At 45.5% G+C, this 12,847-nt stretch overlaps 1 protein-coding gene across 3 annotated transcripts in view; it reads right to left on the reverse strand.

Annotated features, from left to right (window-relative positions):
- Positions 1-12,531, reverse strand: part of KCNQ3 (potassium voltage-gated channel subfamily Q member 3) — a 196,487-nt gene extending 183,956 nt beyond the window's left edge. Inside the window, exon 1 of one of the 3 annotated variants that reach the window (XM_035316576.1) lies at positions 12,097-12,531. In XM_035316576.1, coding sequence (XP_035172467.1) covers positions 12,097-12,443 — 347 coding nt within the window. In that variant the 5' untranslated portion in view covers positions 12,444-12,531. The remainder of the gene's footprint in view (positions 1-12,096) is intronic. The other 2 variants (XM_035316574.1, XM_035316575.1) reach the window with 2 other exon arrangements.
- Positions 12,532-12,847: the final 316 nt, after the last annotated feature.

Genomic DNA, 12,847 nt, shown 5'->3' on the forward strand with positions numbered 1-12,847 from the left:
AAAAAGAAAAAGAAAAAGAAAAAGAAAAAGAAAAAGAAAAAGAAAAAAAAAAAAGAGAAGTCCTTCAGAAAGAACTATTTTCAATGAACTTAGTTGATTACCCTAAAGATTATCCCTAGCATTTCCCAGTGTCAGCACTCCAAATATAGATGGCATTGGTGTTAGTTAGCCTAGCAGCAAGCAGCTTTGTTTGTGGTTAATATGAGGGTCCTTGCCTCCACAGTGGGCTGACCTGCCCAGCATCTCTGGCAATATGTTACAGCTCATTTCTGTCTATGCATATTTAGGATTGAATGGAGTGCAGAGGGAAGAAGACACCCCATAATTCTGGCCTGAAAGTCTTTCCATTATAAGAAATATATAAACTGATATACTGTGGGGAAAAATAATAATAAAAAAAAAGAATTTAAAAAAAATATACCAGCCCTCACAATATAAAATCTTTCAAATCTTAGAGATGCAGAAAACTTAACATGACACAACCCTGCGGTCCTTTCTATACTAAATGGTTTTATGGCTGCTCCCTCTACAGCCCCAACATCAGGATCTGCACCAAAATATGAGCAGAGAGATGGTGCTTTGCTTGCTCAACTTCCCCAGGCTCTCTCTGGGGAATAACCTCTCTCAACACTGGGGAGCAGGAAGAGAAGGAAAGACTCCACATCTGCATAAGCCAGCTCTTGAAGCAAAGGAAATCAGCCACGAACACCATGGTGTGAGTACAGCTGAGTCCCTGGTGAGTCCCTGGGACAAGTCGGTGCTCCCTCACTATCCTGCATCTCCACTTCTCCTGTTTCCCCCATTCCTCAAGCTCTCTTAACTTATTGGAAGTTTGTTGTGGCAGGGAGGCTCCTCACCAGAGGGGCAGGCCCTTAACCTTGGCCTCTGGCACTAATGGAAAAATCAGTAAAAAATAAATAAATAAATAAAAACTTTTGTAGTGGATCCAGAACATGCTCACGTTGCAGCAGCCAAATCCAATTGTTCTTCTAGCTTTAATAGATTTACTCTACATTTGTACTGACATGACTAAAAGAGGTTGCTGGCTCAGTATTTCTGTGAAAACAAGCAAAATACAAACTAGCAGCTTGTTAAAGGAATACACCACTATCTAAAAACTGTTCCTTATGTCAAGGCATTTTTATGCATTCAGATACTGAGTACCTCTCTGATGATTTCAGTGCTAGGTTCGATTCTTGCTACTGATTCAGCCGGTGTATGGAGGTGAGTATGCCCTCTAAAAATACTGAATGGTGCTTACATACCTACAGAGTTTCCAGCTGATCACAGCCATTGGTTTTGAAGCTCAGTTCAAAAGGTAGTTAGGTGTCGGTTTGAGCATGATCTCAAGATCAACTGCAATTGTGATTATAAAATAAACTCCAAGCAGCATCAAGAGTGATGTATGGGAGAGCTCAGAGAGACAGACCTCATAGCAAAACAGAGACCAAAGGGAAGGTGAAGGGGTAAACTCAAGATTCCCAGCTAGGGAAAGATCTTAAAGCTACTGAAATGAGCAGCGTAAGTGGGATACCAAAACTGAGAACAGCTACACCATCATTCTTTTCTTTGGCATAATGTCAGGGAAGACTGTGGGCCCGTCATGGCCTGCAATAATAAGCAGCCACATATACACAGCCCTCCAGGAAAGGAAATCAGAATTTTATGTAGAGCTTAATATTAACAAAATCCTATCTAAAAGTAAGACTAAAAATGTTCCTGCCTTTATAGGCAAGACTCGTCTGTCTGAAAGTGGCTTTTTCTGCAGAATTTTGCTAGATATCAAGTCACCTTGGCTCGTATTATAGGCGATGGAATTGAGCTGAAGCTGTGATTTATCCCCATGCAAAGCAGACCCCTACAACTGGTTGGACGAATTGCACCATAAAATGTATTGACTGTATTGACTAGAACTCCACTAACTATAAAGAGAACTGAAATACCTATTGCAGGCACAGAACATTACATGTACATATCTAAATTTAGTTATCTTAATGTGGCTCTGAGTCCCATCTCTCAGGTCAGGTGAAAAGTTTCCATCCCTCAAGTGTTTCCAGCATAGACACCTAAATTCAAGTTCATCACCCAATGCATCTTCTGTAGTCAGTGAGAAGTTTCAGGCACTGCAAGAAGTGATTAATCTCACTTACTTTAAGAACCATCTTCAGGATTAGATTAACTGCACTCCAGAAACTTCTATTTCCTATTTTTCTTCTGCAAATACAAAAAGAGTCTAGACAGCTACCTCAGATAAGGCGCTAGATGGATGGATCCCATTGTGAATGTTGATAAACAGCCTCTCAAGCCCTGAGGGAAAGCAGGGAAAACAAGTTGTTTTAAGTAATTTAGCACTGAATAGAGTAGCATGTTTGCGAATGTGTGGTGTGATAATGCTATATTCTAGGAGCAGAAACTGCCATGAGCATCAGCTGGCAGACCTCTGCACAGTGTCATTGCACACAGGACCTGACAAGATAATGGAGCAACTTCTCCTACAATGAGTTAGACAAAACTGGGAGAAATGTCCAAACAGCAGCAACAATGTAACTAGCAATATCTTCTGTGTTGTAAAGAAATCATAAATCTGGTACTGAATGAGCAGTGGTCTCTTTCTCCTGGATTGGTACCACAGATAATTATTGGGCTTTGTTAACGTGCCAAGACAAGGAACTGAAGTATCTGAACCTCTATGAGAGTTTGATCACCACAAGAAGTGTTGAAATATATATAGAAAATAGAAGGTGTCATTAGACATGCACAGAGGGCAAAACCAAAATTATTTAAATTGGGGTAGGACTTCCTGAGTCTTATCCCAAAGAAAAATGGCCTTTTTCATGGACCCAGGAGGGTATCCTCAAGGTGGTAAGATCCCACATAGAATGGTTATGCCATTTAGTTGTCTTGGACTAAAACCATGGCACAGGTCATCTAGTCATGCTGTGTTACTGGCCAGTCTGTGCTGCTGCTCGGGAACATCCCCAGCATGGCTTTGCCAATTAGTCTAGACATACTTAACGACTGTTGTAGGCGTGGGTGAAGATGCCACCACACTGCAAGGCTGGTCCAGAGCCATGGTCCTACACCTGATGCCACTGTGCAAACAATATATGATTAGGGAGTCTTGCCAGTTGTGTGCATTGAAATTCTCCCAGCAGCATCTCACAAGCAGCAGTATTAGCAAAGGTAGAAGAGCAAATTCCAGTTCTTGTAATTACCTTCCTAAATTAATTCCCCTGTAATTTCAATCAGCTGCTCTTGACATTCCCTCCTCAGGGTGTAATTCCTCCTTGTAAATGCTCTGAGAACTGCATGGAGAGGCATGAGGGGAACAAAGATAAGAAGAGCTGATGCTGCACTGCTGAGCGCCTGGTGGGCAGCTCCCCACCACGCACTTTGGGGATTTCACTATCAGACCCTCAACAGCTGTACTTCCTTCTCCTTCATCCCCATTGAAAACAGAATTTTTTAATTTTTTTTGCATTTACAGTCAGTGGGAAATGCCCTGTAAAAAGTCTTGTGTTTTAGGATGCACATCTCTGTCCTTCATTTGAAGTAAGGTATAGCCTAAACCGAATGGTTCCTCTAAAATATATAAGAACTGTGACTGGGGCATTTAAGCTTTCAGCATTGCTTCAGCTCTGCTTTGATGGAGGACAGCACTAGGAACACTGGATTGTTATATCAGTTACAAACTTAATATATCAAAAGGTTGGAAATCTGAGATGGGAAGGTAAACAAGTTCATACCATTGAACTGAACAGATAAAAGTAGCACAACAATCAGGTCTAAACAAAAGGAAATGTGGAAATAATTGCTGTTTAAACAGAGGTTCAGTGTCTCATGAAGTCCTAGTTCTTATTAATTCAGTTGACTAGCAGAAACTAGATGCAATTAAAAACTGGCTTCAGAGATACAAATAAAGCCAAAAAAAATGATATCATATTAACCAGGAGGGGGAGAAGTTGTTATTTAGTGAAATGCTGAATGGATTTTCTTAGTTCTGGTTTTATTAAATGCTTCCTTAATGATCTATAAAAATAATTAAATTGAACTTTAACAAAATTACCAGATGCTAATCTGGAAGGTGATCAAAACACCAGTGAGGACAGAAGAAAGTAAATATGAAAAGCATCTGAGATTAGAAAACAACACTGGAGAGTCAACACAACCAAATACAGCTTGGCAAGGGAATGCAAAACTCATCCATACAGCTCTCAGCAACAACTCTAAAAACAAGAAGGACAAATGAAATGCAAATATCCAGAAAATGAAATAAAGTCTAGAAAGTCTAGAAAGTCAAAGGAAGCAAAGAGACAGCTAACATGGACAGGATTAGGATTCCTGCACTGTTGCTGCCATAAAACAGACCACCAGCAGTGTACTAGCAACCTAGAAAAGGGAAATTAGGAAAGATTTTGGCAAGACTGATTGATGTATGCAGGAGGTGCACGCCACCTTAAGAGACACAGGATGTTTCTGAAATCAGGGTCTCAGCATCTCCCAAACTGAGACTCAGCAGGGTTAGAGAAATGCATCTCCACTTTGGCATGGTTTTTAAGACTCACCTATGAACCAGGAAAAGTCAGTGCCAGGTTGGTTGTGCAGAGGAAGATGATGACACCTAGTCCTGCTTTCCACCACACCTCAGTCATACTCCTTCACTGAGGCTGATCTCAGTGTCACCTTGGGTAGGTTTCTCCTGATTTTAGTGGCACCTTTCACTGGATCCAAGTTAAACAGGCTCTTAAGCAGTTTGCATGCTTGAGGCTGGGGAAGGAAATTTACTTATTTCTAGGCTGAAAGTTCTCCCCAAAATGCCTCTTGCTAAGCAGGTTGCCATGAACCTAAATATCTCTGGGCATGTCCCTCTCTACACTGAAAATGTTAAGTTTCCCAGTTATCACCCTAAGACAGAAGGAAGCATATACGTAACAGCTCTTGTGGCCCATATTCCCTGTAATGCTATTAATAGTTAAGTTATCCCTTTTAATACAGGATCTGCCCGAAGCAGCAGAGGAAGCAATGGCTCCATGGTTCCATTCCTTCTGTAAAGCTTCACACACAAGAAATGAATCTTACATTATTAAGTACAAAAATAAACATAATTATTTTTTTATACAGTATAAGGCTGATCACAATAGTGTCCTACTGCCAAGCTGCCTGGCTATATCTAAGGTTATTGCTGCATCATGCTTCAAAACAACATATAAATAATCTTTAACACTCATGTGACTGATTTTGATTGGAAAGTTTATTTGAGCTGTTAAATTATGACCAAATCACTTAAGTCCAGACCTTGTCCTTGACTGTGCATTGTTATCACCTGACCTTGCATACATAGCAGTGCTGGAAAGGACTTCTTACTATCCAAGTACATACATGCACAGGTTTGTACCTTGGCTAAGCTATGAATAAAGGTGAATAAAGAGGATTTAGTCAAGTAATGTTTGAGGATGGGGAGCCCCAAAGAAAGAATAGGAAGATGTCAGGTGAGTAGCCTTTGGTGGGATGTTTGGGAGAGGCAGGCACTGCCAGGGCACCTTCATGTTCATTTACACACTGAAGCACACAGTGGTATATAACAATGTAGATATGTGGGTTTTTGTTGTTGTTGTTGTTGTTGTTGTTTTAATCCAGCTGTTAATATACATCAGCTTCAGTTACTATTTTTTCCATTGGATTTATCTTGTAGGTTCCTGTGCTCTGTGCCAAATGAAGCAAAACATGTGTGGGGAGGCTCTCCCTGCTCAGTTTTAAAATATTTCAGATTAAATTAAGAAATAAAATCCATGTGACCTCTCCACCAGGCAGCCGACCCACAGGTGCCCAGACCTGAGAGGTGCAAGGAGTGAAGCGAGGCATGAGAAGGGGCTGAATCAAGCACTGCCTCCAGCCTTAGCCCAGCTGCTGTGCTGGGGACACTGCAACACGCCTGGCCCAGTGCTTTTCTGGAAATGGTGCCTCCAGGACCAGCAGGGCAGCACTGACAGTGCTACTCCTCGCTTCTGAGTTTCTCAGAAGAGGGGAAAAACCCAAGTCAGTGGCTGCTGGAGGGGCACTGCTGCACCCCCTCTGGATGGGATGATGAAATTTGGGACAGTTCAGTTCTCTAGAAATGACAGCAGGGACTCTGGCATCTTTCTGAGGGGCTCGTTGCTGGGGGAGTTGATGGCATGAGGAGCTGCTGAGGGTTTGCTGTCACTGCTGGTGCCGATGCTCCCCAGCACTGAGCTCTCTGCCCACCTGACCGAGCCCAGCTGCCACTTCACCTGGCCACGACCCACACCCCTGGGGTTTTAGGGCCTGCAGAGGAACACATCTGCACTACAGACACCTGTGCGCCCGCAGCTCCCGCCAGCCCTCCCAGGCAGGCGTCCGCAGCACCAAAATTCGGCAAGTTAGCGGCGTAGCCATGGAAACACCGAGCGCTGCAGGCTGACCGACCCGGCACCGATCCCTGAGTGGATCTCACTGTCAGCCGAAGCCCTGGTGAGGAGTTACAGGGCTGTAGGTGATGGTGAGCTGAAAACATACATTTCCTCCTCAACCCTGCCCACCAGAGGGCCAGGTCTGTAGTTTCAGAGGGAGTTTGGTGGCTTAAGGAAGCGCTGGGCACCCACGAGTTTTGTTGAACCTGCCAAAGTGACTCTGAAGAGGGACCATAACCCACTGGTGCTCCACAGACAGCCAAGATTTCCCCAGGCTCTGCCTCCCCATCCCCACCACCATGAGCAAACACCAGCTCACAGCATTGCTGATCCTGGTGGAGGAAATGCAGTCACATCCCCACACCAGCCCTGGGCAGCCCCCACAAGCCTCAGTGGAGCTGTGGCAGCAGAGGTGTGCAGTAAGGTCTCCAATGAGTAAGACTCCGTTATTTTTTACAAAGTACAGAGCGGAATATTTATCCGTGCATTACGATGGATTAGGATAAATAATTAAAATGGGGCTTGCACTGGCGAACACGTTCACAAAGGGAGCTTGCTAATGGACCAGGCTTGCTCTCGTGCTCTGGGGATTCACTTAGGGATCAGTCTATGCCAGACAGACCAAGGAAGGGATCCGATTTATCCTCCTTCTTAACCCCAGCCTGTTCCCAGCTCACCTCAGGGTGACGGCTCAGCGCATCTTATGAAACATCTCCTGAAGGGCCAAGAGGAAAATAATGGAAAGTCGCCAGACACCCAACCGGTTCCTCATGTCTCTCAACACCCTTTCCCACAAACAGCCCACCCAGGATCAGTCATGCAAGAGATTCCCAGAAACACCGATGATCATATGCCTCTGCCTCCTCTGTTTGTTCCAGGTGCTAAGTGATGATTAGATGGGAAATAGGGAAGGGAGTTCATGTGTTCCCCATGGTTTCCCCTTTCCCATTAGGAGGTGTGCTGTGGTGATCCACAGCAGCTGAGAGCAGCCAATATCACACACTTAAAAAATAAAAATAAAAAAGGAAAATAAAAAAGGAAAATCCAGACCCAAGCCTTTTTCTAGTCTTATTTTTCTGTGAAAGTAACGGCTGCAGTTGTCTCGGGGGATGGTATGAAAATAAGTATATCTCCTAGCTACCTCTCCTTCAGACTCTCTTTTCATTAAGTCAGGCAGAAAAATTTCCACAAATTGCCATCGCAAAGTTGATCTGAATTCTGTTACCTTCCTGGAGTCTGTCCATATCTACCAAATTCTTTGTTTATAATAAAAAATAAACTGAAAAATCAACGTCTTACTTTTTTTTTTTTTTTTCATTAAATTAATTTGTGTTTCTGTGCATAAATAAAGCATTTGGAGACTTCATAGAGGTGACCAGGGCTCGAGTCAGTCATCCTGGCCAAACCACTCATCCCACGAGGCTCAGCATCAGGGGTTCCTGCTATGGAGCGTGATGTTCGACACAAAGGAAAGCTCAGTGCATCACGGGAGCTGTAGTTACACCTACACCTACAGGGAGAGGAGCTCAGAAAAGAGCAGGGATGGATTGTAGCCTGACCTGCCACCCCCAGGAGCCATTTCCAAATCAAAAATCTCAAAGATTTAAACAGTTGTATATTTATATATTTTATATACATATATATATATATATATATATATATAAATTCCTGCAAATGTGCAGGAGTTCAGCTTTGAGGAGGTGACATTTTTCATGGGAAAGTCAATATTTTCTCTTACCAACCACCCCACCAAGACAGTGCCATAGTGCCACCAGGTCTGAGACCACTGGTGTTGTGGCAGAGAGAACTTTAAAGGTGTTATGCCCAGCAGTGCATACAGGGAATAGAAGTTTACAGAAGGTGAAGGAAACGGAGTCAGCTTCTCTGGGACCAAATCACCTTTTTCTCTGCTATAAGCAGAAGCCTGGGGCAAATTCAGATGTGCAGAACAAGGGAGGAGGAAGAATCACAAGAAATCTCTCTCCTATCGCTTTCTGCAAATCACTGCCGCTGAAGGCTGAATGCCAAAACTGCCACCAGAAATTCCTCTGCATCCTGTCCCTACAGCCTGGTTGTGCCTGATCATGTTTTTGCATTCTCATTCTGTTATTTCAAGGGATTGAATCATTTCAATAGATCCAACCACACCTAAAGCAAAGGGACTGTTTACACCAGAGACCATGTCAAGCCTTATTTATGTGCACATTAGAACAGGGAGATGCACGAAGGATCATGACCCCTTTGCAGCCATATGAGCATCACTGTACAATTTAATGAGTTCCCATCTGCACCACCCTTTTAAAAGGTAGGTTTTGTTTTGTTTTGTTTTGTTTTGTTTTTTTTTTTTTTTTTTCTGGCATCCAAAGCTTTTTCAAAACCCTTTGCAAAGCCCCTTCCTGCCCTCACACAGCATCCTCAGTGTGTCTGAAAGATGCAAGCCTCTTCCATCAGGAGCTTCCCACCTCTGAAATCCTGGGATAGGCAGCACCAAAGTCCTTTACATCAGCTCTTCCTTAAACACCTTATGAGGAATCTGTCACCCATGCTGCAACCTCTTTTGTTCCTCAGCTGTTTATTCTCTCAGTCCTACATACATGAGAGCAACTGTCTTACTCTTAATTTGGTTGTATTGCAAAAATATTGATATCTGCTGAAAGGTGACTCCAAATGAGATGAAGTATGATGTTTTATTAGGATAAATGGGACTTTCCTTCCTAAGTAAAATGGCATATTTGTAGACTTTATGGAAAGGTTGGCAATCAATCTCTCTGCAACCCAAGAGAGAGTGTAAAGTGTTCTCGTGTGAAAAGCTGCCGGGACAGTGCTACACGGCATCACAGCAGCACCTCCAGCCTGAGAGGGACTCCTTTTCAGAAGGAAAAGGGCTAAAAGACAATTCATCTGAAAGTGAGAACAAAGACTTCAGACATCAGCTTAGAGTGCTGCCTCCCTGCTGCACTGCTCATGCTCTCGAGCAGCTCATTGCTCTCCAGACACAGGAATGAGCTCAGAAAGGTGGCAGCAAGATCTAAACATGCTGCTCCATCACTTTTGGCAGGTTTCTTTTGTAAGGCCTGATCATGTAGTGAGGTAGGACCCCACAGCTTCTGCCGAGTTCAAAAAGGAGATGAGACTGAGCAGAAACTTTGACTGCAGAACACCCCTGGGTGGCTTCAGAGGGCATGGTCTGCCAGAGCCCAGGCAGAGCACTGGGTGGCTGCTCGAGGTGCTCTATGCTCACACCTCCTGGGGGGATAGGACACATAATCCAGCTGGAAACATTGTCATGCTCTCTGCTGAGACAGCACTGCTCATCTGAAAGCCCATTCTCCTTAACCTTAATGCCGTAACAACCACACAGAGCAGCATTCACTCATCTCCCCATCAAATCCAATAACGTTTGGGAAGAATCTGGCCCAGAAAGTACATTTGGGTTTCTGCCTAGAGGCTGGTGCCTTCCCCACTGACGTTCACAGGAGCACAGCAAAACTTTCACAAAAAGAAGTGGAACCATGGGAGGAGTTGTGTGTTTTACTTCCCTTAAGGATAAGGACTCCTGAAGGTGTTTTTTCATTAACATTGTTTGACTGACCAATACTCTTACTGACTTCTGTGGGAGCACACCAGGCTCAAATCTCAGCATTTTGCAGGACTGGGCAGTCACCAAGGAGCTGTTGACCACACAGAACATTGGGTCCACTCCTAAGAAGAATCAGACCCTACAAAATTACAATTTTGCCCATTCTGCAGTCCATGTTGCATAAGGCTTTTAAGGCTAGCCACACACCTAGGCAGCTAGTTAAAACAAACGTCGTAACGTGGAAATTTTTATACACATTGCACACAAATGTGACTTAGCCCACCTTAGCCTCTCTAGCCCCATCCACCACCCCATTGCTTGTTCTCAGGCATGAGCCTGGGCATGGATTTGACCCAGCTGCCACGGCTATCCACAAACAGAGAGATGCCATGCTCTTGTAAGGCTCTGGCATGTGCCAAAGCCTCATTTATGCAGCCTGCGTGGGCTGAGCGAGGCAGAAGGAGCGGGAGGTGCGCCTCCGTCCAGACACGGCTCTCCTCAGGCAGGAGCAGCATTATGCAATACCGAGTACAACCCAACAGCGAGCTCTGTACAAAAAGCCTCCCCATGCACAGCATCTTCCCCCAGCCCCAAATGCTTTCTCTCCCTGCCTGCTACTGCAATTTATTCCAATGGCAAAAAAAAAAAAAAAAGAAAAAGAAAAAAAAGAAAGAAAAAAAAAGTGATGGTAGCCGGTGTCCACATTGTCACAAAAAACCAAGCTGGAAAACTGGAGCCTTTGTCCCAAGACACACTTTATGAAAACACTGAGCAGAGGGGGGCAGCGATAGGTGAGTGGCACATAGCAGCACTTCAGTAGTGAACACTGCCTTCTTCTTCTTGCCCAGGGCTAAATCCCTGCAAACACCCACAAGAAATTTGCCGGAAGGTAGAATCACAGCCCTACACTTGAGGTGTTTATTTGCAAGTGCAAGAACTACACCGCTGATCAGGGCTTCCCAAAATCCAGCTCCAGGCTTGCAGCCCATGCAGCCCAGAGCACTTTGTCTTTGGAAAATAAAGCAGTTTCAGAAATCACTGCTTCTATCACACAGAGCTCTGTATACGTTACAGCGTTCAAGAGAAATAGTACACCACGATCACTGATAATCCCTTTGGTTTTCAAACACATTCACAACACTAAAAAAATAAAATAATAATAATAAAAAAAAATAACAGGACTCTGCCAACTTCACTGCATGCTGTAAGCAGCCTTATTTTTTTCTATATTCTTATGAAAGCTTAAGGGATCTGAATTTTTAAAATGCCAGTGGTCATTAATTTACGTTGGCACCTTTGGGCCAGAAAATGAGTTTATTTCGTCTCTGCATGTGGCTGGTTCAACTTTCTGGTGGATGGGGCTGCAGTGCCTGGGCTTCGTGCCCTGCAGGGTGACACTCAGCGGACCAAAACCCGATGGCTTTCATTTGCCACCTTCAGCTACTGTACAAGCTGGTTCACCCGGGGTTTATAAAAGCTAGTTTAGCCACATGTAATGCTCTGCACTGAACTGAAGCCAGCAGCGTCCCCTTAAGCACTTCGAGCCTTAAACCTGCTCAGAGCTGGCTGCTGCTCCCCTATCCCGCTTCCAGGGGTTGAGGCACGCAGGTTTGGGCACAGCGCCCTGAGGCGACATGGGAGCACGGCTGGAGGGAGCCACGGGCTCGAAAGAAACCGTTTGTTTTGGGGAACCCGAGGGAAAAAATAATAATAAGGAAAAAAAAAATAATAAGAAGAAGAAGTAAAGAATAATAAGAAGATAATAGTACGAAAAAATAGTAAGAAGAAGAAAATAATAGGAAGAAAATAAGAATAAGAAAAAAGAATAAGAAAAAAAAAGAAAAAAAAAGAATAAGAATAAGAATAAGAATAAGAATAAGAATAAGAATAAAAGAATAAGAATAAGGAGTCAGAGTAATAATAAAAAAACCACTCAGCCAGCACATCCCTTAGTGAGGTCTCTTCCGTTCCCCCGGTGCTGGGAGCGAGTCCCCCGGCCGGGGATGATGAAGCAAAAAGGGCCCCCCAGGCGCATCCTCCCGGGGATCCCCGGGGGCCGGGGGTCCCGCTCCCGCTGCTTGTACTCACACGAAGCCGTGGTAGAGCAGCGCCCAGCCTCGGGGTCGCTCCAGGGCGTCGTAGATCAAAGTTTGGACCCGTCGGTACTTGGCGTGGTTCCTCTTCACCGGGCGGCTCAGGGGGGTCTTGGCCAGCAGCCCCAAGCCCGGCGGGCTCCGCTTGCCCCCCTCGTCCTTCCCGCCGCCCTCCAGCAGCAGAGTCCCGTCGCGATCGGCTCCGGACCCCAGGGCCAGCGAGCCCTGCTCGGGGTCTCCACCGCCGCCACCTCCGCCGCCACCGCCGCCACCTCCTGTCGCCGCCCGGCCGCCCGATGTCGCCGCCGCCCCGCTAGCGCCGCGCCGAGCCTTCAGCCCCATGGCCGGGCCCCGGAGGCGAGCTGCGGCTCGGCGGCAGCCCCGGGAGCCCCAAGGCCATGATCCGAGCTCCCCGCCCTCCCCCCCACCCCCCCCAGCTCCCCCCCCGGATGGTTGGGTGGTGTGTTTGTATATATATATATATATGTATGTATATATATATACGTGGATGGGGGATATATATATATGTATATATATAATAAGGGGAAGGGGGGATGCAGGGGGGGAGGCGGTCACTTCCCCCTCAGGTCATCCCCGCCGGCGGGCGGAGGGGAGGTTGGAGCAGCGCGGTGGGCACCTGGGAGGGGAAGCATCGCGGAGTTTATTTACCAGCCCGAAGCCCGAGCCCCTTCCTCCCCCCTTCTACCCCTCCTCCTCTTCCTCCTCCTCCTCCCAGCTCCTGCCTT

This window comes from Oxyura jamaicensis, chromosome 2, assembly GCF_011077185.1.
Source record: "Oxyura jamaicensis isolate SHBP4307 breed ruddy duck chromosome 2, BPBGC_Ojam_1.0, whole genome shotgun sequence".
NCBI classification, from domain to species: Eukaryota; Metazoa; Chordata; class Aves; order Anseriformes; family Anatidae; genus Oxyura; species Oxyura jamaicensis.